At 40.6% G+C, this 27,185-nt stretch overlaps 1 protein-coding gene across 7 annotated transcripts in view; it reads right to left on the reverse strand.

Annotated features, from left to right (window-relative positions):
- The window catches only part of sema4d (sema domain, immunoglobulin domain (Ig), transmembrane domain (TM) and short cytoplasmic domain, (semaphorin) 4D), a 159,168-nt gene that overhangs the window by 38,289 nt on the left and 93,694 nt on the right, over positions 1-27,185 (reverse strand). For all 7 annotated transcript variants that reach the window (XM_067258071.1, XM_067258069.1, XM_067258070.1 and 4 more), the window contains one exon: positions 10,087-10,220. In XM_067258071.1, coding sequence (XP_067114172.1) covers positions 10,087-10,183 — 97 coding nt within the window. In that variant the 5' untranslated portion in view covers positions 10,184-10,220. The remainder of the gene's footprint in view (positions 1-10,086; positions 10,221-27,185) is intronic.

Below are 27,185 nucleotides of genomic sequence, written 5' to 3' on the forward strand. Positions count from 1 at the left end.
TTTTCCCATAAAAGTGAAATCAACCTCAAATTTCTTGACACTCACTCACTTGTTCTCAAAGTTATTGTATATCGGTCTATTGTGGAGGGCTTTTGACGAATAGTAAAGTGTAGCATTGGTGTTTAATGTTAGACCCTGGAATTTCATACTTCTGTTTCAGTTGTAATCTTTATTTGTTTTCATAGAAGATACACGGGTTAAAGACGTTAACAGTAGTCTTTTAGCTTCGTTAGCCATCGATTGTTCTTTGCGTGCGTGTTTGTACCTACAAAGAAAAACCTTTTATCATGCATCAATTTCTGATCCCCAAACCATCTACTACTGCCCCTGCGACAAGGGATATTAAACTCATACTCACCCCACCGCCGCGCTACCACCACCCCCCCCCCCCCCCCCCAAAGCTGTAAACCTAGGGGAAACACTGCGTCTTGAGCCTTTTCTTGAAGTTGGGGAGACAGTGTCCCTGATGGAGGTGGGGAGTTTATTCCACCATTGGGGGGCCAGACAGGAGAAGAGCTTGTGTTGGGACCGGGCGCTCTTGAGCGGTGGGACCACAGACCTGCAGTTGTTAAACTCCTTGCTACATTACAAATATCGGCATCAGGATCATTTCAAACATTCATCGCTGTTTTGACTGATCCATGATAGAAAGAGAGAAGGAGGCCCATTCAGAATCAGAATCAGAATGGGATTTATTCGCCATGAAAGTTTGCACAGACAAGGGATTTGCTTTGGCAGGAAGGTGCATACAATAAACATATAGGGACCTAAAATTTGTGTGGACTATATGTGGACTATCTATACTAAGGGTACATAAACTAGCAGTAATAAGTGGAATTAGAATTAAATAAAATATACAATAAAATATAAGTTGCCGTAATTTACAATATAAAAATACAAAAAGAAATACACAAAAGTACAAAAAATACAAATGTACAAATTCAATTGCGCATTTAAATGTTCGCAATGTACAGTACAGGGGGCGGAGAAAGGCGCTGATTACCCGATGACCTGCAGGTTTCGTAAATACGACGTAAACTGAAGTATCACAGCATGCGCTTTCTGCGTGTTGGCCATGGCGCTAATAACGTTACGTTTGCAAATGTACATACATGAGGCCCTCTGCCTTTCTAAGATACTCTTTACATACCCAATCATGTTACTGACCTGTTTGCAACTAACCTAGTTAGTTGCAAATGTTCCTCCAGCTGTTTATTTTTAGTAACACTTTCTTTTTCCAGCCTTTTATTGCCCCAGTCCCAACTTTTTTGAGACGTGTCTCGGCCATCAAATTCCAAAAATGGTACATTTACTCATTTTAAACATTTGATATGATCTATTGTGAATGACATACGAGTTTCTGAGATTTGCAAGTCATTGCATTCTGTTTATATTTACATTTTGCACAGCGTCCCAACTTTTTTGGGATTTGGGGTTGTATATGCGCTACTGCCCTTGATTAACCTGCCATCCACACTTTAAACTGGGGTCCCAATGTTACTAGCCTACATAAAACCTAATATTATCCACTGCCTATTATAGGATAAACTGCCTGTCTTGTGATTCTGAAAATTGTTAAATTGAATAGGCATATAAAAATACACAATAACGTGTTGTGTATATATATACACAAATTCTGTTTTGGGATAAATTTGCTTCATGCTCAACATCTTGGGCGCTAGAAAAATCGCCCTTCAAGCGTCAACCAACCTGCTGGCGATAGATGAATTGCTGACCGTTGCTGACAAGATATACCATAGAAACACATATTTAGCCAATCAGCGTCCTCGAAAATGATCCTTAAAGGGCGCTGAAATAATCGCCCCAAGTACAGTGTCTTCAGTGATTGTGCAACTGTAGGGCCTACGTTACGTTATTGAAAATTATGACTCAAGACACTGGACTTCAGCTGTTCTCAAATTCTGTCAGATATCTTCTCCAAAATCCTTTTGAGAGGAGAACTTTAGTGGAGAAAATAGAAATAAAAGAGCTTGGCCCAGATCAAACTGACATCAAAATTACTCAACAAGCGAGCGAAAAGGGTAAATCATACACAAGAGGTTTCTCCCGCATTTGGTACAACAGAAAGGCCTGGCTAGCTGGATGCAATCATGTCAATGCCTTATTTTGCTTCCCGTGCTTGCTTTTTAAAACATTCGGAACAAATACAGCATGGACTGTTACAGGAGTTAAGGACATGAAACATTTATCTGAGAAGATAAAAAAACACGAGTGTACAAAGGCACACATGGAGAATACAATAAAGCTAGCCATGCTAGGCAGAGTTAATAACATTTACATTTATGCATTTAGCAGACGCTTTTATCCAAAGCGACTTCCAAGAGAGATATCGCTACGCAACTGGACGAAGGTCACCGGATTGGGGTGAGGAAACACAACTAAGAAGTGGATAAGAACAGGCACTTTCTATCAAAGATAATTGATTGTGTTAAATTCATCTATAAATCCTTAATATTTAGTCTTGCAGTAATAGTTGTGTTGTGTTTAATATTACCAGGGAGAGTGGCTCAAGTGCCCAGATGTCTGTGGTTTTCAATATTTCTGAACTGTGTAATGACAATATTTATTGTCCACAAATGTGGACATTTGCCTATAGCTGTGTGCATTAATTAAATAATTAATGTTTCACAGAGCACTTGTATCCTGCAGTTTGTGTTAAATTGTATTAGGATGGTTACTGAATTGACTGAATATTTCCCAGCCCCACCTAGAATAATTTTCACCAGCCGCCACTGCGCTAAGCAATAAGCATTTCGAATAATTTAACAATTATTCACTGCCAATTTGGCTTGCTCTCTTTATTCTGGACTCAACAATCTTAAGTTGACCAAGCTGCACTAAGCTAGCTCAAGACCAGAAACGATATGGATATAGCGAGCCGAAAACAGGCATGCGATACAGAAAATCCAAGATAATTTTGCTGATGAAATACTTGCTAGCTAACTAAGAAAAATACAATATTTAAAGTGGATGGTTTATTTCAGTAGGTGTAGCTGGAAGGTTATTAGATTAGATTAATTATTAGAATCAGGATTCGGTTTATTCGCCATGTATGTTACACAAACATGGAATTTACTGTGGCAGGAAGGTGCAGACAATAAACATATACAGATCTTAAATTAAAAAATACAATAGTTAAACTAATTCTAAGAACTAAACAATTTTAAAATAAAACAAATAAGAAAATATTATATAAAATATATATATAAAAATTAAAATTTGAATGAGCAGCATGAGTGGGCAAAAGGTGGCTTGTGCGTAGTGCATAGTTAATGTCAGTGGGAGTCCTTAGCCTTGTTGAAGAGGCCAGTAGCAGATGGAAAGAAACTGTTGGTCAGCGCAGTGGTTGAGGGTGGCTGGAGAGACAGGAGAGACAGAGTCCGGCCCAGCTGCTTTGCGGGGGTTCTGCCTCTTGAAAAGTCTGTTAACTTCACCCTCCTGAATGGAGAGAGTCGTCACTGTAGAGGGGGGGAGGCCTCATGGGTGGGAAAGGGTAGTTCAGGACAGTCCAATTGTCTTTCAAATCTGCGGTAGAACTAATTTAGGTAGTTGGAGTGGGTGGCTCTGGGCTTGTAGTTGGTAATCTGCCCTCTCCAGACAGAAGCAGAGTCGTTAGCATTAGATACAATTGTTGCTTGTTGTAAACGAATGGCTCTGTTCTTTTTTCTCCAGAAAACGGGTTTAGTAACCCTGAAATGAGGCAAACTCACGGTTTTCCATTCCAGAAAGAGAGGTAACGCAAGCCTTGAGTCAGTGTCTATGGTAACTGACTCTGTGAACCTAACCTGCTCGCTGGCAGGTTTTCCATAACAAACTCTGCATTTCTACCTATATCCTACAATTTTCTGAGCCTGATACAGTTGGCAGACATGGTGGTTCAGCGGACCAATTTCAAACAAAATTTAAATATCCTGTAAAGTGGAATTTACATTTACATTTATTCATTTAGCAGACGCTTTTATCCAAAGCGACTTCCAAGAGAGAGCGTTACAAAGTGCATAGGTCACTGATCATAACAACAAGATAGCCACAAAAACATTGCGAGTAGCCAAAACATGAAGCACACATTGTGAACAACCAAAGTAAGTGCCAAAGGGAAGAACCATAAGAGCATGTAGTTAAACAAGTTACAATTGAAAAGTTGTTTTAAGTTCATCACACTACAGAAGAATGTGTTGTTAACTACCCATCTAAATTCGAATGAAAAAAAAAAACAGACAAGTATGTTAAATTAGGCTTTGAAATCGTGAGAAAATCAGCAGCCTTCTCTGCTTGAGACTGGGGGGGGGGGGGGTGTCACCTGAAGGAGATTAATCTCTGCCCCCTCTAATTTATTGAATTTAGCAACAACAGCAACATTAGCTAAATCAATTGCAGATATCAGAACAGACCTACCTGCAGTCACTGAGTGTTTTATGTATTAATTACTTTGTCTTTGCATCGTACCAACTGAGTAACAGAATGCAACCGTCTGCGATCTGACGTAGATCGGAATTAGATGTGCTTTAATCCTCTGATGAATACCTAAGTGAACGTTACCATTTTCTGTCACACTCCATAATTTATGTTTGCAACATTCTCAGCCCTTACATCGCTAATGTTACACACCGTGGACATGCACTCAGAACCAACCAAATGCTTTTTTGTACTTAAATAAAGACAAATCATTGAAATTGAATTTGATCAACTTTATTGGCTACAAATAGAAATCCAACAATGAGTATTTATATATTGTTCCTAAAATTAAGATTGATTCACCTGTGACCATGCACCCATCTGTAACTGGTGTTCCAGCAAATCAATTTCAAGATCAGCCTTCTTAATCTTCTGCCCTAAGTAGACCATCTCTTGGTCAGTTTTGTTCACTTGCTTCATGAGATGCAGTTTGTAACACCATCTCTTGGTCAGTTTTTTGCACTTGCTTCATGAGATGCAGTTTGTACCACTCCTTTACTGGTAACTGGGAATACATTAGATTGCATTAAATTCCACAGTTCTACATGCAGAATTCAACTGCCATTAACTTAACATCTCACTGAGTGCAGCTATGCAAGCTGATGGACCCCCCTTCCTGGCAATGCCCCTCCATTCCCTTTTCAACAGGATCAAGATTTAAAATGGACAATTCCACACAATACTGTAAATAAAGGTTCATTGGGAGAGAACTACCAGTAGCTACCATACATGTAGGCCTCTCTGCATCCCTCTCTGCTGCAGCAGTCAACATCTCTTCATCATCATAATCATCATCCTGTGATGAAAAGCATTCTGTTCTGGGTTACTGCTACTACAAGTTGAAAAAGGCACTAACTGATATTTACGTTGTATCATGTCAAATATAGGGAGTCAGGTGGCTAAGCGGTTAGGGAATCGGGCTACTAATAAGAAGGTTGCTGCTTCGATTCCCTGCCGTGCAAAATTATGTTGTGTCCTTGGGCAAGGCACTTCACCCTACTTGCCTCAGGGGAAAAGAACAATATAGAGCAAAGAAGAAAAAGTATGAAAAATGCCTGCACGAGGGAGAGGAAGACAAGTACCAGGACAAGGGAGAGGAGTGGGACAAGGGAGAGGAGTGGGACATGGGCAAGGAAGAGGAGTTAGAATGTGTGGTGGCTCTCAAAGAAGGGCCAGAGCTAGGGTAACTGACGAAATAAGAGCTACTATCATAGACCATGTCATAAACCACGGGCTATCATACAGAGAAGCAGGTGAACGAGTACAGTCAAATCTCAGCTGGGACACAGTGGCATCCATTGTCCGGATTTTTCGAGAAACCCACAGGTAGGATATTGTATAAGGGCTTCTCCTACTTCAAAGTATAAATACTGTAAGTTTACAATGTATTACAGTGACTGTATGCCTCCGGTCTCTAATATGTAACTGTATTTTGTCTCTCTAAGGATTCAACATCTACCTCCCTCGGGGCAGAAGAAAGCTCTTAAATGAAGAACAGGAACTTGCAATTGTCGACATGGTGATTGCTGACAATTAAATAAAACTGAAGGACAAGGACAATCTTGTCTTTGGGAACATACATAGTGTATTTTGCAGTAAACTAGTCTATAAACCTGGAACCCAGTAAGACATATATTATGTATACAGCAGAGCATTTACACAATCTGTCTGATTACTTTCAGAGTCATGGAGTTGGAGGCCAATGAAGTTCCTCATTAAATTATCTATGTTGGCGAGGCTGGCTTCAACTTTGAAAAGGCGTTGGCGCGGAAGAAACATAATTGGCAAAAGGGCCACAGTTACCGTGCCAGGCCAGAGAGGAGTCAACATCACCATGTGCGCCGCTATCTCCAACAATGGTGCACTCCTGCATACTGTACAATAAGTGTGAGATTGGCCCCTACAACACCGACCGCCTTCTCCTGTTTTTAGAAGACCTGCACCAAAGACTGGTGCCAGAGGTAGAGAGGGGACAGGTGGGAGACCACTTGCCAACATATGTGATCACATGGGACAATGTGGCATTCCACCATTCCCGTGCAGTTACAACCTGGTTTGACGCCCATCCGAGGATAATGTCCCTTTTCTTGAGGAGTTTTTCTCAGCCTGGAGATGGAAGGTTTTTAAACCATCGTCCACAGGACCAAATGTCCCTCCTGGATGCAATGGATGCTGCATGCCAAGACATCACAGCTGAACACTGCCATTGGTGGATAAGGCATGCAAAAAGATGTTTCCAAATATGCCTTGCCAGAGAAGATATCAGTTGTGATGTGGATGAGAGCATGTGGCCAAAAGCAGAAGACCGGGCAGATTAGATTAAACAGTAGATTTTTTATTTTATTTTTTGGGGGGGGATTTTTATGTTTGTATATTTACGTAGTATTTTCACATAATATAAATGGCAGCTATATTGTATATCTTGCAGTAATGTCCTGTTGCAAATAAAGCCTTTACTGCAGCAATTCTGTTTGGGATGGGTTATTCATTTTTTGTACTGAATTTCTGTAGCAAAAGAAACAAAATGCATGCATTTACTAAACCCCCAAAAAACAAAATGCAGAGGGGCTTCAAAAGAAACTGCAGTGCAAAACACAATCTATGATCAATATACTGTCAGAATGCAGTTTCTGTAATTCCATCTGATGTTAGTGTTTTTATGACATTGTCCTATGATTGACTAGATGTTCCTGTTGAAAGAGAACGTGTGTTAGTGTTTTGGTAGACATGGTGTATTGTTTAGTGTATTTTTGTGTTATGAAAATTAGTGTTGGAGTTTCTTTTACCATGTGTGATTTTGAGCATGAAATTAACCGTTTTGCCAATTGTGTGTCGTAGGTGTGTTGAACCCTGTAAAACCAGATTTGAAATTACAACATCACCTTTAGCTCTCCAAAAAATACATTTGCAAATAAGATTTTTTTTGAACGACAACATTTACATAACCAATGGGTCCTATTGTCTTGCCTTGCAATGCTATTGGATAAATTTGTAAAAAAAAAAAAAAGAAATTAGCAATTAACGAGCTAAAGGTGACGTTGTAATTTTACAACAAGGGGTCTTACAGGGTTAAGAGGAAACTTGTTAGAAGTATTGAAAAATTGCGATTGTAAAAAACTGTACTAGGTGTGCTTCTTCGCGGGCGCTTCTTCGCGGGCGCTTCTTCGCGGGCGCTTCTTCGCGGGCGCTTCTTCGCGGGCGCTTCTTCGCGGGCGCTTCTTCGCGGGCGCTTCTTCGCGGGCGCTTCTTCGCGGGCGCTTCTTCGCGGGCGCTTCTTCGCGGGCGCTTCTTCGCGGGCGCTTCTTCGCGGGCGGTCCCATTTCATAACATGGGCGCCAACAGAAAAAAGGCTGCGCTTCCAGGCGCTTCGCAGCAGATTGCAGCCAGTGTGTGCCAGGCGTTAGCAGGGCAGCTGTGGTAGCGTATACGGGGGCCGGTTCTGGTGGGCCGACCTGGATCAAAGTCCAGGGCCTATTTTTTCTCCCAGTCCATCCCTGCCGCCCCGCGACATTAAGCCACCCCCCAGCACCCCCCTGATAAAATATGTTCCCACGGTTATGCATTTAAGTTGTTAATAAATAACAATAAATTGTTGTTATACCAGCAATATCTCCAAGTTTTGTTTTTCAGTAGAAAATTTAAAATTTCATAATGATTTTGCCAATGCAAGAGAGTACCGGCATCTTTTTTTCCCCACTTCAAGCACTGCCTACAGCTGACAGCTGTGCTCCGTTTTGCTAGCCCCGGTAAATTGTACAGCTAACTAAATACTACACTTCTGCTGTGTGGGAATTGCAGGAGCTGAATTGCAGGAGCTAACCAGTCGAAGGGCGTACAAAAATACAGGGTGTTGATATTTACAGCCTGGAAACATACCCATCTGCAACCGACGCAAGCACACCCCACAATTTCCCCAGAAATTGGGCTATCTCATGTTTATGATCATTGACCTATGCACTTTTTGTAAAGCTCTCTCTTGTAAGTCGCCTTGGATAAAAGCGTCTGCTAAATGACTAAATGTAAACTTAAAATTGTATTTGCTTGTAGGCTATGCATGAATTCTAAACACTACCAGAAGGTCATTGTTTGGACTTGATGTAGGCTAATAAAGTTTTTGTCTTCACATCTAGAACACAATGAATAAATTACTTCAAAATAACTTTGACACACACATTTCTTAACTGAGAAGCTAAGCTAAGCTAAACGCTGAGTTTAGATCCAGATCCAGCACAGACTTCCATCGCAGATTAGAAGGTGACCAAAAGTGTGGCACACTTTGCTTGGCAGAACATTCATTTAAAATTGCGTAGCATGAGAATATATAATTTGATCTATTACATGTGCACATTTAATCCAAAGCCAATTATGACTATTCTGCCTGGCAGTGTATGGACAGCTGCCCCATAGCCTAAATGTACACCTGTAGATTTCCAATTAACAGTCTTCCTCCACAGGTCCAGATAAGTCCTGGACAGTGGCAGACTCTGGCTGTTTGAAGGGCATGGATGGAAAAATTAAAAGGGCTCCAACTGCATGACATGGGGCCCCCACCAGTGTAACAATGGGAATGGGACCTCACGGCCTCACTTGGAAAAGCATGCCCAAATGGGCACATTGTAGGGGAGACTGTAGGGCACAGCATTTAATTTTCTCCTTTGGAAAGGGCACCATTTCGGACACTGGGTCATGTAGGGGCAGCATAAAGGGCACTTAATAACAGCACCCTTTTCCATTGGAAGGAAGGACACAAGAACAGTCAAGTTTAGACCATTGTAAGGGCACCTTATAGGGCACTGCATCAAATGTTCTCCACTATAAGGGCACTCACTATCATATCATTATTGATATAATATTCTCTAGAGGGCACACTATCATTTATTGCAATAGTGCACCGTCCCTGTTATGCACCATGCTCAGATTAAGATGTTAGTGAAACACACAAATACAGATTCCTTTAAGAATAGATAGTGCATAGTGCCTGTGATAAAATTGGTGGCACACACACACACACATTCCTGGAATTATACATAGGGGCACAGTGCACTAGTATAACACAACTTCCGACGTTTACAGAGACAAAAAAACATAAAAAATTCAGCATAGAAGAGTGTAGCCATGCAAGCAATTATGCCAGGTTAGTTAGAATTGTGAATTGTTTATTGGAGGCCAACAAAATTGAGTATTCCACCAAGTAATAACTTGTTATAGCTAGCTCACTAGCTCTACAAATATTGACGTTTTCTTGTGATACCATAAACGTACTGTTGAAAGCTAAATATTAGCTCTTCTCCCATGGCAACACACCTGCAATACGCCATCTAAATATGTCCGATTGCGGTAGATTAGCTGCAGCGGTGCAGATTGCACTGTAATGAAATTTTAAGAAAACCAAATATATCACAATACATACCGTTACCATCCATGCTTCAGAATTATACCGTGATATACATTTTAGGCCATACCGCCAAGCTCTACTTTAACGTGTTATATTTGTTGCCCAAATATAAAGTCAAATATAAGGTCAATCTTCAGTCAATATGCTGACTGCTGTAGTTTAGTAATTGTCAGTTAAGGTGCTGGAGGGATGACGAGCAGTGGGTTATACAGTACCTTCATGTTTCCAGGAGGTCCTTGGGGCACTTGAAGGACTGTGGGTGGAGACCTCCAGCAGCAGGCCCAGGAACACACCAAGGACACCGAATGCCATGTTCGATTCCGGTAACTTTGAAACCGTAAAGTTTCCTCTGAAAGAAAATAACAAACGGAATGAGTACCAACGTTGAAGATGGAACTGTGAAAAAGATGATCGTTTGTCTGTGGTTCCTTAACTGGAAGATCATTGAGAGCAAACAGACAAATGTGCTGCATTTAAAGAGAGCTGAGAGAGAGCCACTGAAGCCACTTCATTGTTTCTCAATATGAGAACTGGCATCAGCACATTATCCTCTTTGGTGTGTCTCATTTGTTAAGCATAAGCATGCTAGCCTACAAGAACAAAAAATGAAAAAAAAGCTGAACACTGCTGGCTCTTGATCGTGCTGAAAGCAGATCAGCCTTTTTAATCTCTAAAGTATCCTATCTTGCAAATGAACAGATATGTTTGTTTGATATTAGGAAGTTAGGCCAAGAGGTAGGTAGGGTGGGGAACTAAAGAGGAGTGAACTAAGGAGGAGGGAAAAGGTGTAGAGACTGTGTGCGACGACAGGCTCATGGATCAACTACAGAGTTGGAAACAGAAAACAAGTTCAGTATTTCACCCCCTCTGCTCTCACATCCTTTATGCTATGGGACAAATTCTGTGTGTTCTGTTTAGATCTGTAGGTGAAGTGAAAGATCATTTTATACTTTCAGACAAACAACTGCATTGTTGTTGTAGAGAGTGGGAGGCATATCCTTGTTCCTCTGAGACCTGAATGATGATGGTTAACTTCTCGGCAGTTGTTTAGGATTTGTTAATAGTTTTCAGACTTTGGTGTTTTCATATGCCAAATGATGCAGCTAAATGTGCCTCTGTGCAATAGTGGACCCCTACTGACACATTCCTCCTTTCAAGGTATTGATAACGTAGTTATTTGGAAGCTTTCTGTGCTTGGCAGAGATACAACACCACCACTTGAGGCAAATTAGGAGAATCCTGGATAATTTGTCTGACAACTAATATCTCCTTAATAAATAAATAAAAAACTGTTTATAGGTCAAACTGGGCCAACCAAAACCATAAAGCTGTTGAATAAGCAATCCCTCAAAGCTACAACTGAAATATGGAAATAAATATCAAAATCAATTTACTTGTCAATCCGGATTATACATTATTATAAATCTGCCAAATTCTGAGCAACGAACACACAAAACACAACACATATGAACTTTTGTTCAATTTGATTGTCAAACTAATTCATTCTAACTGGCAAAGAGGGCGGTACACTGAGTTTTCCACCACAACACTTGTTAAGATTGAAAACCATTAGTCAAAGTAATGAACAGCTGTAATGTCACTTTCAAGGCTTAATTATTTATTTATTTCTATTGCATTGTGAAAAAGCAGTGTTGGTTATTCGGTGGCCTGCACAAAGCCCTATTCTCTCCCCTTTCCATTCATTGTTTGAACTTAAGTACTCCTGAGAGAGAGAGAGAGAGAGAGAGAGAGAGAGAGAGAGAGAGAGAGAGAGAGAGAGAGAGAGAGAAAGTGAAAAGAAAAACTGTGGAAAGACCTAAATAGCTGTAGTTAAGTAATAAGAACTTCACCGTTAGACATATGACAGATGCTGATTTACTCATTGCACGCTGGTCTGTGCTTGTTTTCTAAAAGGAAAAATTGTCCTTACAAAAAAAGGTTAGACCAGTTTCTAGAGAGCTTGTACTGGCAATGTACCTGAACACATCAAGGGTTATCACGTCAGGCAAACTGAGGATTGCAATCTTCTTTTTTGCTTTGAGTCAAAAAGTTCAGCTTCATGGCTTGACCAACTCAGAGCTTGTGTACAGTCATGTGTCAACTTTCTGTAGGTTTTGAATATAAATGTATTGTATCTTTCTAATAATTCCAGGAATCTCGCTCTGTCTGTCTGTGTATGTTATACAATGGGATTTTAGGCCAGAGAGTTTCCAACGATTATCTCGAGAACCGGGCACTCTGTAAAGTTATCCAACGGAGTGCAGTCCCGATTGACGTTGTTTGGACAAGCATTTCGACTTTTTTTTTAACTTGCCGCCAGTTTCACCATGGATCTTTTTCAGCCATGTAGAGATTGTACTATACACTTAACTAATTGCTTGGATTAATGTGCACAAGGAAGACTGTATGATAGCTTTTGTGAATTTTGTTTAGTTATTAATCGCCGCAGCGTTTATTACACAATCAGGGGCAGTCTTTCCTACAGGCGGTATAGGTGGTCGCCTAGGGCGCCACTCAGAGGGGGGCGCAAAAAAATGCGCCCAGCATTTTTTGTCTGGGCAGTTTTTTTGGCGCCCCCTTCTATATCTCCAACCAGGGCCGGGGTGGGTAATCGGGAGAATCAGGAGAGTTCCCGGTGGGCCGCTTCACTTTTGGGCCGGATTTGTCACGTTAGTCTATCTTCTCTTAAAGTAGGCTACACACGTTCCGCATTCTGACACCTCAGCCTCTGCATGGGTTGTACCATGTGAGGGAGTTCTCCCCTCCCAAATAGAGTTGGTTGGGTCCATAGCTCGTCTTTTCCAAAAAGTTTTCCCAGATCGGCTACCGATAGCTGGGACGAGCGGCCCTAAACGATACGCGTCAGGGAGGATGGATGGGAGCAGGGCCGGAGTGATGGCATCGCTAGACAAGGTTTTACCAATTGAATTTTTTTTTCGCTCGCGCTCTGTGTGCGCTCGCATTAACTGTCCCTATCTTGCATCACATCAAACCCATACGTCCTAGGTTGGGGCTCAAAGATGTTATCAATATAAAAAATAATACCCCCAGAAAAGTTCACTGCACCCCCAGTCAAAGCAGGCTGCATCCGGCCCTGTTTGGTATACAAAACAAGGGTCGGTCTTGGGCCTGAAACTCTCGGGCTGAAAAGTGGCCCCACTCCGGCCCTGTCTCCAACCAATCTTGGAGATATTGGTCACATTCACTCCCTCATCGATGAGCATAGCATAGCTGCGCTAGCATGCTAACCAGGGATGTAGTGGGGGCTAAACGCACGTAAACGTTTATGCACCTCCCGAAATTGGGAAATAGCATTTATCCACCTCTAAATTGCGGAAATTTCATTTATCCACCTCTAAATTCCCTGCGCCTCGTATTCTGCTGTTGGAATAATCCGAAATAAATTTGGTGTAATTTTAAAACACCAAAAACTAAATTTCATATTGTTGAACATATAAACGCTGTAGTCTGAATCATTTCATCTGCGCTGTATATGGTCTGTGACCCTCCAATCAATGTGTTGCGGCTGCGGCGGCGACACCAATCAGGATCCACTAAGTATGTAAACACATACACTGTGGATTAGCCTACCTGGGGCCTGTACTACGAATCAAGATCAACATGCTCTGGATCACTTTCAGTTATCCGGCTACGCGAAGCGTAACAATCGCAATCACGATAAGCGGTATCACGACGGCGGTTATCAACTCTCTAACTCAACCCAGATCTTTCCAATCTAGAGACGTGCGCGTTCACATAAAGGGGCGGTGTTTGCACCGTATGTCCAATCGCAAACAAGGACAAAACAAGAGCCGCACATTTCACGCAGGAGGAGCCGACAATAATCTTCCAAACTTTGTGTACTCCTCCTGCGTGAAATATTGTAATACAAACATATCAGGAATACAGACATATAATACAGACAAAAATCAACAAAGTCGCTGCTGCCAAGCTGGCAGAAAATAGCAGACGCTGTAAATGCGTAAGCCAAATGACTTATTGATATATTGTGCCCCAGGCACAAGATGTGACCATAATTACACGTGTGCATTCCATAACGTTAAACTTTTGTTGCTGTATTATTTTAGTTGCAACCCTGGCAGTGGCAAACGATCGTGGGAGCAAATAACAAATAAATATAAAACCATAATTCAAAACGGTAAGTATCAGTAGGCAATACTTGCACATATTTTAAGGCCAACAAGTACAAGGCTGAATTGCCTGAGTCAGTCCCTTTTGTAGGATATTGGTATAGCTAAAAAGGGCCTATAGAACAATGAAATTGCTTGCAGCCAACAGGAAGAAAAATAAGGCAAAGAAAACTGGGGGGCCCTCCTCCACAGGACTTCACTCCTGCTGAGGAGCTGGCCCTCTCCAGCTATCAGGGTCACCCCATGATGGAAGGAGTGGAAGGGGGCATTTCTTCAGACCCTGGTGGCAGCAGCTCAGAAACCCAAGGATATGTATGTTTCAAGTATGTGACTACCTATGTGGTCTATGTGACCATGTTCATTCAACAATTATTTATGAATATTGTAGGAGTGAAATGTATTACTGTTCTCTGCAGTGACAGGAAATACAGTGGTGTTGCTGCCACCACCCATTGTTGTCCCACTGTGCCATACAGAGGTAACAGTGAAACTAATAGTCATACACCAGTATGTATGCCATATGTGGTTGCTGAATATTGATCAAATATGCCATTTACTTTCTCAAGTGGAGTTCCTAGATGATCAGGAAACTGTGTCTGCCTGCTCAGAGAGCATTTTGGGGGTACACCTTGAACTTTCTCCAAGTGTGCCTTGCAAAGGGACAATGTTCTTTGTTTCAGGTTGGAGCAGACAATGTGAGGGCCCTGTATAAAAGAACCCTGGAGCTTGATATAGAGTATAAGAGGCTTGATATAGAGTATACAAGGCTTGATATAGAGTATAAGAGGCTTTTAATTAAAAAAAACAAGGCTGGCGTTTCTGTGTTCCTAGGGAAGGGAGAACACATAAGGATGTATTTGTTAAACTTTGTTCTACGTTTTGGTCTTTTTATACCTTTTTGTGGCTGTTTTTGTTGTGCCTTTTGAGTCTTTTGTGGGGGTTTTCACCATTTCTTTATTTCAATGTCCTATTTATTCTTTTTGAAAAATGCTATAAAAATGAATGAAACATCCAAATTCAATGAATGTAGTGAAATGATCATTTATTTAACTTGTGAAGAGCATTGTATGGTACCATACACATTGTTATTTTTGGTTTTAAATGTTTTGGTTGAAAGAAACACACATTTCTGATATGGAAATGATTAGAAACAGGCTCAAAGCAACCCAAGGACAACAGAATGGGTTAAGGGGAGACACCCCAGGAATAACATATCAACATGAAACCTCCCCAGTTGATAACTAATATTAGGTCAAATATTGTTTTAATTACTAGTTTCTTGTAAATGTATGTTTAAATGAGCAAATGATGCATTAAGTTGTAAAATATGATATAATTTGCATACATTTCCAACGGAAATCAGAACATTGCATGAAGACAGAATGAAAATCCTTGTTTCATTTTGTCAAGATATTAGTCCAAAGTTTTTACAAAGGGCACTTTGGATATCTCTTTTTCATCACTCCATTAATCAGAATATGGTGGCAACAGCCATTGAAGAAAATCCTTTGCAAATTGCGCGGCAGACCGTGTTCTTGCTCAGGTTCTCTGCATCACCCACACTATAAAAGTAGGCAGCGAAATAACGAAACGCTATATATAGTGGGACTGTGAGCGCACGGCTTCGATGTGTCGCATTGGCAACATACGGCTCAAGAAGCTGGCAAAGATACGTAATTCCCTCTGCTGAGAATCTATATCTTTCATAAAGATACTCATGAGGGAATGCGAAAGGGTTTTGTCGGTCTCTAAATGTTCTGGCTCTTCTGAGCACACCTCTCACTATCCGCGCACCAAGCTCCACAGGATCTTCTATGAACGGTGACGGCATTATCCTCAAGAATGAGTTAGTGGGCGGGGCTTTTATACCGGTTGATCTCTGATCTCCAACTTAACCCTTGTGTTATCTTCGGGTCATTCTGACCCATCAGTCATTGTGACCCACCGTCGTATTGCAACAAATTTACCTCATACAAAAACAAAGTGAAGCATTTTATTTTAACTGTCGGGCTGTCTCAGACCCCTCACATTGGAATGGTTAAAAGAAAATTATTTTTATTTGTTTTTGTATTGGGTAAAATTGGGTAAACACAACGATGGTTCGTTATGAACCTTTGGGTCATGTGACCCGAAGGCAGCACGAGGGTTAAACTGCTCCCGACCAGGTTACCACAGATGCCCGCAAAAGGCCTCAAGTACAGAGTAAAATCAATTCATGTTTATAAACATTGTTTTGGTTCGCACAACATCGCATTAAAGACAAGGACAAACGGTAGCGGCTAGCCTAATAACGTGCTTTCAAATACGATGATGCAGGTACAAGCCAACCGGGGCTGGACTGGCCATCTGGCATACCGGGCATTTGACCGGTGGGCCGACGCATTTTTGGGCCGAATCGCCAATATCATTTAAATGCTTCTTTTTTTTGGTCGGGCCGGCCCTCAAAGAACTGACAGCGTATGGAAGCAAATCGTTACCAAAATTCAAATGCAAATGCATTTCCAGAAATGCATTTGCATTTTAAGAATGTGGCTGCATTATTTGACTCATACATGAAATTAGTAATCAATCATCCTATTTGTATTATAATTTTCTTCTTCAAGAGTGCTCAATCTTTCACTTAATTAAAATGAAAAAGAAATAGACATTTGACATTTAATTTTCAAAACATGCCCCAGCAAATAGATACCAAAATTCAATTTGAAATGTAAAATTTGAAAATTAAAATGCATTTACAGAAATGCATTTTCATTTTAAGAACGTGGCTGCAAAATCGTGACCACAATTCAAATTCAAATGCATTTCCAGAAATGCATTTTCATTTTCAAGAACGTGGCTGCAAAATCGTGACCACAATTCAAATTCAAATGCATTTCCAGAAATGCATTTTCATTTTAAGAACGTGGCTGTAAAATCGTGACCACAATTCAAATTCAAATGCATTTCCAGAAATGCATTTTCATTTTCAAGAACGTGGCTGCAAAATCGTGACCACAATTCAAATTCAAATGCATTTCCAGAAATGCATTTTCATTTTAAGAACGTGGCTGTAAAATCGTGACCACAATTCAAATTCAAATGCATTTCCAGAAATGCATTTTCATTTTAAGAACGTGGCTGCAAAATCGTGACCACAATTTATATTATATTTATATTTAGCAGACGCTCTTATCCAGAGCGACTTACAGTATGTACAGGGACATTCCCCCCAAGGCAAGTAGGGTGAAGTGCCTTGCCCAAGGACACAACGTCATTTGGCACGGCCAGGAATCGAACCAACAACCTTCTGATTACTAGCCCGACTCCCTAACCAATCAGCCATCTGACCCCCATCTGACAATTCAAATTCCAATGCATTTGCAGAAATGCAAAATTAACGAAAAAGCATTCTAAGCGGCACAGCAGAGTGACGTCAGTAGCCGCTCTTCTTCAGCTCCCTGCTGACCGAGCTACCCATCTTGTTCGGTAGGGGGCGGTGTGCACATCTGCATTGCATTACATTGCAAATGTGCAATGCGGGTCTTTAGAGGACGCATCACAGACTGAGCAACTTGATGTCAAACAATGACTAAAACAGTGGCAGAGCTACTATTAATGTGTAAATCTGACTCAGACTCAGATATATTATTAGATTCTACCTGCTCAGCTAATACTAACAGTGTTTGCACAATTTGAAGGAGCGCCATGATCTGTGATGCTTCCTCTAAAGCAGCGGTCCCCAACCTTTTTTGCGCCACGGACCGCTTTCATGTAAGACATATTTTCACGGACCGGCAGGGACGGACTGGGAGGAAAGATAGGCCCTGGACGGCTACGCTGCTAATGCATGCACATTCTGGGATTGATGTGATCCTAGTTAGTGACTTCCACACCTAATGCGAGCGCGCGGAGCGCGCAAGAAAAATAGTTTAGCTGATTTGAGCGAAAAATAGTTTGGGGAGATTTATGTAAAATAAACAGCCGTTTTTTCAATTGACAAAACCATGTCTAGTGAATGTGATGTATTTTTGTCTCTTAATTTTTCAGCCCCATCTTTAAGTTTCTTAGCCTGGTTTTCTATCGTTATATTGTTACTAGCTAGCTTTCGATGTGTCAGTCCCACTGTTGTGTGTGACTATAAGCTACGACAGTGACACCCGAAGTGCGTTCCTTATATCCAGTTTAGGCCTATTCCATCATTTTGTTTGATTGCTGTCACGGCAGAAAATCCCGCTTGATGTTGGAAATGGAAGCAGGGTTTTCAGTGCTTTAGTGGCAATCTCTGGATAGCCTTCATCCAAAACACCGATAGAGTTGTTGTCTCAAACAGGCTTCATTGAGTGGTAACTATCACTTGTCATGTGTCAAGAGGAAGAGACGCGCATGATACCGCTCAATAAAGCCCACAAACTTGCTAAAAAATGAGTAAACACACGTCTTTGCAGAGCTTTTTTGCTCAGGGGAAAAGGCCCGCGGAGAAGGAGAGAATCAGGTCATTTGTCAGAATAAAACGTCTTTCAGACTCAATAATCAATTAAAAGGAAATAATGTTATTCATTCTTTTTTGTGCGGCCCGGTACGAAATAACCCACGGACCGGTGGGCACCGGTTGGGGAACGCTGCTCTAAAGACCCGGCAATTCAATCAATTTCCCGGCACATTTGCAATGTAATGCAATGCAGATGTGCACACCGCCCCCTACCGAACAAGATGGGTAGCTCGGTCAGCAGGGAGCTGAAGAAGAACATAGGCTACTGACAGAGTCAGGGAATAAGCCGAGGAGCAGGAGAGTGACCATGACAGGGCCATGGGAGCGAGTGAGGAAAAGATGGAAGAAAGAGTAGTTGACGACGTGGTAAGGAGTAGGCAAATTAACAGGGACTCAGGAAGGGAGGGAGGTTGTGTGTGTGGGTTTGTATTGTATTTAGCAGACACTTTTGTCCAAAGCCACAAAATATGAATCTTACAATAATTTAAATTAACAGTAAACTGTTTTAAAAGTTGCTAAGCCAATATTAAGCAAAATAGTAATAATAACAATACAATATCAAATCTCAATATGTATATATATATTGAACACCATATACAAATCATAACTCTAAGAATTAATTAATTATTTAAGTGTAAGATCAACAGATAAGTCTTGAGACCCTTCTTGAAGGATCCAAAACTATGGGCTCAAAACGGGGCCAAAAGTATTGCAAATGTGTATAGAACGATCCACAAATGCTAAACGTGTTCCACAAATGTAAAACGTGTTCCACAAATGTAAAACTGGTTCCGCAAATGTAAATTGCTTTCCACAAATGTAAATCAAGATCCACACATGTGATTAACTGTCCACAAACAATCACATTTTGATTTGCCTTTGAGTTTTTTTCTAACTACATATTTGCAAGACATTTTCAAGGGGATTGCGTAAAATTGGTGCCATAAAGTTTGCAAATAGGGCCATAAAAAGCTGAACTTAGATCATGTGACTTTTGACACCAATTTGACGCACGTGACTGTTGGCACCGATTTGACGCTAGAGTCAAAACGGGGCCAAAAGTATTGTGAATGCGTATGACGATCCACAAATGTAAAACGCGATCCACAAATGTAAAAGGTGATCCACAAATGTAAAACTGGTTCCGCAAATGTGAAACACATTCCACAAATGTTAAATCGTGTCCCACATGTAAAAGCAATTCCACAAATGTAATAAATCGCAGTGTACACCCGTGATGTAGCAATGTAGGTTCTATGTGCAGGTTCCAGCACTTGTCTGCAACCTGAGTGACAGCGAACTAATGATTCAAGGAGTCAAGTGGCTGACCGGTTAGGGAATCGGCCTAGTAATCTGAAGGTTGCCAGTTCGATTACCGGCCGTGTCAAATGACGTTGTGTCCTTGGGCAAGGCACTTCACCCTACTTGCCTCGGGGGGAATGTCCCTGTACTTACTGTAAGTCCCTCTGGTTAAGAGCGTCAGCTAAATGACTAAATGTAAATGTAATGATGCTCACTGCTGAAATGAATCCTAACCGCCATTCCATGTCATTTGGGAGAGACATCTTCAAGTCGTTGACTTTGTTCACCCCTTTAACAGTCCGGGTACAGCACAGTTTTCAGTGGCCTTTACAAGAGTTGATGCACAGCAGTATATAACAGTGTCATCAGCATAAAAATGAAGATTAGCATCTGACACGTTTTGACCCAGATTATTAATATAAATAGTGAATAAAAATGGACCTAATACAGAGCCCTTTGGAACACCCTTGTAGATGGATGCAATATCAGAACATAGACCATCATATTTAATGCACTGAGACCTATTACTAAGGTAGTTTGAGAACCAAGCTACTGCTTGCTCCGAGAGTCCTGAGCTAAGAAGTCTAAGTTTTAAAACATCATGATCAACTGTGTCGAACGCTTTAGACAGATCAATAAAGAGTGATGCACAATGTTGCCTCTTGTCCAGTGCAACAGAAATGTCATTTACCACCTTCGGTGCAGCTGTGATGTTACTATGTTTTTTTCTAAAACCTGATTGATATGTTGACAAAATTGCATTTGTGTATAGAAACTCCTTTAATTGATCACTCACAAGAGCTTCAAGAAGTTTAGCAAGTACCGATAAATTAGATATTGGCCTATAGTTGTTTAAAATAGCTGAGTCACCCTCTTTTAATAAAGGGAGAACAAAAGCAGATTTACATATCCTAGGAATTTCCTTATTCTCCACTGTAAGTTTAAAAAGATATGCAAGAGGCCCTGCTACAAAATAAGCTGCCAATTTCAAAAAGTAAGGATCAATAAAATCAGGTCCTGAGGGTTTTCTAGGATCTAAGGTTTTAGGGCTTTATGAACTTCTTGAATAGAGAATGATACGAAATTAAAAGACTGACCAGTATACAGTGGAATGTCAGTACAAGGTTTCACAGACTCAGAACAGTCAAACAGAGAGACAGAATATATAAAATGCTTGTTAAAACAATTCAGTATCTCCATTTCGTCATAGACAGCAACCGAATCCTTCATAACAAAGGTCGGTACAGCTTGAGAGTTTTTGCTCACAGAAAGGGATTTTATCGTTTTCCAAAATCGCCAAGGGTCATTTAGATTATCAGTAGTGACAGACAAATAATATTCTGATTTGGCTTTTCTGATAAGAGGATCATTTGTTTCTTAGCTGTTTAAAAAACAGCCAATCAGCGGTAGAACCTGTTGTCCTTATCTTAACCCAAGCCAAGTTACGCTCATGAATAGTATCTGCTAGCTCAGAGGAAAACCAAGGGTTATCACGCCCTTTTACTCTGTATCTCCTGAAAGGGGCATGTGTATTTACGATTTGCATAAAACCATCATTAAAGAAGAGCTGGTCCAAGATGTGGAAACAGCTTGGACCAGATCTGAGCTTTATGTTCGGCAGGTTGCAAGGAAGACCCAGGCCATATTGGCTTGTACTGACCATCCCCTGAAGGGGGAATTTGAGCTCTTGCCTTCAGGAAGAAGGTATAGAGCTCCCACCCACAGAACAAAACGATTTGGGGACTCTTTTGTTTGTTTTGCTATTGGGAGGCTAAATAGGCATAAATGAATGGCATGGGTTTTCAACATTAAGTGATCCTTGTACTGTATTGTACTGTATTGTGTGTTATCTTTGTGTGGTGTCAGGTACGCTGTTTATGTAGTATTTTATGATGGATTTAATGTGTTTTAATACCTGTCTACAAACAAATTTCCCCTAGTGGGATCAATAAAATTGACTTGACACATCGGGGATTAGCTCTATTCTACTCCAATTGAAATGAAACAAATCGTGATAAAGTGTTTGAGATTCCTCTTACAAATGACACGTGGTTTAAATTTAGGGACGTTAGTGTTCCTGATAGCAGCAACAACACAATGGTCACTTAGGTCATTGCAAAAGACACCAACAGCTGAGAATTTATGAGGAACATTTGTCAGAATCAAATCAATTAAGGTGGACTTCTCAGGGCATTTGGACGAGTGGGTGAATTAATCAACTGGGTAAGATTGACAGAATCACAAAACTATTTAAAATCAGATAGTGGCTTAAGCCAATCCCAGTTAAGATCACCAGCTAAAACAATTTAGCTATAATTTAGTCTGGACAAAAGGTGCATCAAAGACTGCAATGCATCGTTTAAGGCAGATGGAGGCCTATAACACCCTACAACAGTTATACAGAGGCCCTTAGCAATTTCCACATTCACTGCCAGAAATTCCAATTGTTTGCAAATTGATTCAGACAGAACTACCCTGACGTAACATTTAGATTTTACATACATTTCGTAGGTCTTTCAGCACAAAAAAAATTATATCCATCCATGTTAATATCTTCATCAATAACTGACTTTGTTAGACAAGTTTCGGATATTACAACAATGTCTGCATCTGTTGATTTAACCCATATTCTAATCATATCCATTTTGGATAGCAAGCTGCGCACATTGAGGTGAATACTATTTAGACCAGACAGAGATTTAAAATCAGATGGCATCTGAATACAATGCAACTCAGGCCCAGGGTTAGGTTGCACGTTACCAGATATGAGTAATAGTAAAACAATCAACCATCTCTGTTTAACAACATTACATGACAATTCCTTCGACATTTGATACGATAAATCTGAACAAGATCTCTCATTGAACGCAAAGTAATTATATAAAGCTAGAAGGCTTTGAAGGTGGGGTAGGTTTCTGGGTAAATTCCATGCCAAGTTCATGTCCTGTGCCAACTGCTTTGGGGTTTGCACGGATTGTACGACAGCCATACAGCAAGTGCATCCATAAGCAATGTCCAGCGGGCAATACACATTGTTCTATGTACTCACCCAGGAACGATCGCTTGATCGTAAGTCCCACACAGACAACGCGCAAAGTAAAGACACAAGAAACGCCATTGCCTCTGTCCAGATATTGTTTGTGTGAAAGTGCGTGCACAACAGGCCGCATGTAGAGCCGTGGATACGGGGACAGAGGAGGAGATGCCGAAGTGTGGTCAGGTGGAAAAGCCAGGCAGGTGGAGACTAAATCCCAGGAAATCTTTGAGGCCCAGAACAGTTGGAGAGATGGATTCATAAAACTTGGAACAGTTTATATCCTAATTAGAAGATTAGATCCTCATGCTCTTTATAACATAAAGTTTGCAAATGTATTAAATAAATGCTTTGCTTTACTTCAGTATGAATGTTAAAGGAACAATAAGACTTAATAAGACTAGTAAAACAAACACCATTTAACACTGACGTGGACTAACATGCTGCCATCTTGGTGATGTTTGTCTATGAGACTAATGCTGAGGGCTCGCTGATATCGCTGTCTGTCTTACTAGAATGTTGTATCTAGTATGCGTCATTGCTAACGTGTGATGACGTTGTGACGTCAGGCCAGCACTGAGTTCCCTTTGTGCACACAAGGCACTTTTTGCCACAAAAACTTAATTCAAGCCTAAACCGTCAAACGGAACGTTCGCGCAAATACAAGCAACTCAATCGGGACCAAGCTTTTCTAGGGGTGGGAAAATAAAAAATGATTATAATAAATGTAGCTGCAAGCGGCAAAGCAATTCCTCCGCGAAATGGCAAAATATTATAAACATGTACACTGTCGAAGATCGAGAGTTGGACAACAAGAGAGCAAAACTACTTCATGTTTGGCCAACAACAGGCTGAATGGGGATTTGAACTCATGAGAAAAGGTTACAAGTCAGTCTCTCTATCCTCTCTGCTACACACCAACTGTTGAGATTGTATGAATAGAAAGGGCAGAGTATTAGCTTTGGTCAGCTTTGGGACAAAGGTTAAGAAACGGTTGACATTTCAAGGTGAAATTGCATGAAATTGTGCATGGTATTTCAGAATGATGTCATCCTGTTTAACTAAACAGATAATCAAAATTGTGACAGGCCAAAAGATAATGGCTGGATTCCAACCAACTACCTTATACTTTACAGGTCAACCTGCCAGCCCATTGAGCTATTCTCAGTGTTGAATATTGTCATGTTCAGTTACTGTATAAAAAAGTAAGCTGTTTCTCCTGTGGTAAGCGTTGTTAGATTCAGCCTAAGTTGAAACTGCTTGTACATTTCCTATAAAAACGGGACAACGGGATGACTGGGTTGCTGCTGTAAAGAATAACTTTCTCATCGTTTTTTTAAACAGGTTGTTTGGAGTGTCATAACTTGTCATGGAAGGGAATTTTTAATCATGCCTAGCATCAGTGGGAATGTGTCCTGGCTTAGGTTACTGAAATGAATTTGTGCAACAGGCAAGGGATCCACCTGAACAATCAATTTACTTCATTAGAGATAACCATTAGAGTTATCTCTACCACCATGCGTAGACTACAAGTAGCTAGCTACTGTGGTGAACCTGGGTTGTTTTGCAGTGGTTTACACAGTCTCGCTAAACAGATGATCAGAGTGTTGTGATGGGCTCAAATAAACACGCATTGCTATGTTTTTACAAACGGAGGATTGATCGGAAGACTAGAAACCGTTTTGTCAGAATAAAAAATTAACAACTATGCCTCTGACTGGTTTTGAACCTACAACCCCTTGCTTACCAGCACAACATCTAAGCCAATTGAGCCATTCCCAGACATGGATTACACAAAACTGGATAATAAAAAAAGCTGTTTCTCCAATGGCGAGCATTGTCAGATTTGGTCGAAGTTCAAACAACTGTAATTCAGTCATATTTCGACATATCAAGGTGAAACTTTGCATGGTACTTCAGGGGCATCTCACCTTAAAGCCTATTAAGTTTGAACCATCCTTCAAAAGTACATTTGATTTAGTGACGCAAACATATTGAGGCAATGTGTACATTTACATAAATACACCCCTTTCAGCTATTTTGTATTTGATTCAATTGTCTTAAGTAACATTTTTAAATACGTCAATGATACATCTGTACAAAATCTCAAGTCAATTAGAGCTTTGGTTCAAGAGAAGAGGAATTTTTAAGATTTTCCAAAATTATCACTGTACAGGAAAATCCATCATGGCGGACCTTATGGGTCCTTGAGGCTTTTTTTTTCCTCATGAAAATTTTGGCATGCACACCAAGATTCAGAAGAATTGGAGCAATGAGGTGGGAATGCCATCCCTTTTAAAATTTGACTTTTGGGCGTGGCCTGTGGCGCCCCCTATGGTCTGATGTGGACCATATTTGGTGTGGGGGTACCCACTTGGATGTAGTATCAATGTGCCAAATTTGAAAATTTATGACCAGGGACTTTTTGAGATAGAGGCGCAAGGAGAAGAAAAATAATAAGAAATATAGCTGCAAGCAGCGATGCGGGTTCCTCCGCAAAATGGCAAAATATTATAAACATGTACACTGTAGAAGATCGAGAGTTGGACAACAAGGGAGCAAAACTACTTAATGTTTGGCCAACAACAGGCTGAATGGGGATTTGAACTCATGAGCATAAGGTTACAAAAGTCAGTCCCTCTATCCTCTCTGCTACACACCAACTGTTGAGATTGTATGAATAGAAGAACAGAGTATTAGCTTTGGTCAGCTTTGGGACAAAGGTTAAGAAATGGTTGACATTTCAAGGTGAAATTGTGCATGTTATTTCAGAATGATGTCATCCTGTTTAACTAAACAGATCAAAATTATGACAGGCCAAAAGATAATGGCTGGATTCCAACCAACTACCTTATACTTTACAGGTCACCATGCCAGCCCATTGAGCTATTCTCAGTGTTGAATATTGTCATGTTCAGTTACTGTATAAAAAAGTAAGGTGTTTCTCCTGTGTTAAGCGTTGTTAGATTCAGCCAACGTTGAAACAGCTTTAATTCAATCATATTTTGACATACCAAGGTGAAATTGTTTGTGGTACTTCAGAAAGATGTCATCCTGTTGAACTAAACAGATAATCAAAATTATGACAGGCCAAAAGACTATGGCTGGATTCCAACCTATAACCTGATACTTTACAGGTCACCACCCCAGCCCATTGAGCTATTCTCAGTGTTGAATATTGTCATGTTCAGCTACTGTATAAAAAAGTACGCTGTTTCTCCAGTGGTAAGCGTTGTTAGATTCAGCCTAAGTTGAAACTGCTTGTACATTTCCTATAAAAACGGGACAACGGCGATGACTGGGTTGCTGCTGTAAAGAATAACTTTCTCATGGTTTTTTAAACAGGTTGTTTGGAGTGCCATAACTTGTCATGGAAGGGAATTTTAAATCATGCCTAGCATCAGTGGGAATGTGTCCTGGCTTAGGTTACATTTTACATTTACATTTAGCAGATGCTCTTATCCAGAGCGACTTACAGTAAGTACAGGGACATTCCCCCTGAGGCAAGTAGGGTGAAGTGCCTTGCCCAAGGACACAACGTCATTTGGCAGAGCCAGGAATCGAACCGGTAACCTTCAGATTACTAGCCCAACTCCCTAACCGCTCAGCCACCTGACTTCCGGGTTACTGAAATGAATTTGTGCAACAGGCAAGGGATCCACCTGAACAATCAATTTACTTCATTAGAGATAACCATTAGAGTTATCTCTACCATGCATAGACTACAAGTATCTAGCTACTGTGGTGAACCTGGCTTGTTTTGCAGTGGTTTACACAGTCTCGCTAAACAGATGATCAGAGTGTTGTGATGGGCTCAAATAAACACGCATTGCTATGTTTTACAACCGGAGGATTTATCGGGAGACTAGAAACCGTTTGGTCAGAATAAAATTTTTAAAACTATGTCTCTGACTGGTATTGAACCTTGATTACCAGCACAACATCTCAGCCAATTGAGCCATTCCCAGGCATGGAATACACAAAGTTCAATAACTGGATAATTAAAAAAAGCTGTTTCTCCAATGGCGAGCATTGTCAGATTTGGTCCAAGTTCAAACAGCTGTAATTCAGTCATATTTTGACATATCAAGGTGAAACTTTGCATGGTACTTCAGAGGCATGTCACCTTAAAGCTTATTAGGTTTGAACCATCCTTCAAAAATACATTTGATTTAGTGACACAAACATATTGAGGCAATGTGGACATTTACATAAATACACCCATTTCAGCCATTTTTTACTTGATTCAATTGCCTTAAGTAATGTTTTTAAACACGTCAATGATACATATCTGTACCAATTTTCAAGTCAATTTCACCTTTGAGAAGAGAAGAGAAGAGGAATTTTGAAGGTTTTCCC

Source organism: Osmerus mordax, chromosome 20 (assembly GCF_038355195.1).
Source record: "Osmerus mordax isolate fOsmMor3 chromosome 20, fOsmMor3.pri, whole genome shotgun sequence".
In the NCBI taxonomy this organism is placed as follows: Eukaryota; Metazoa; Chordata; class Actinopteri; order Osmeriformes; family Osmeridae; genus Osmerus; species Osmerus mordax.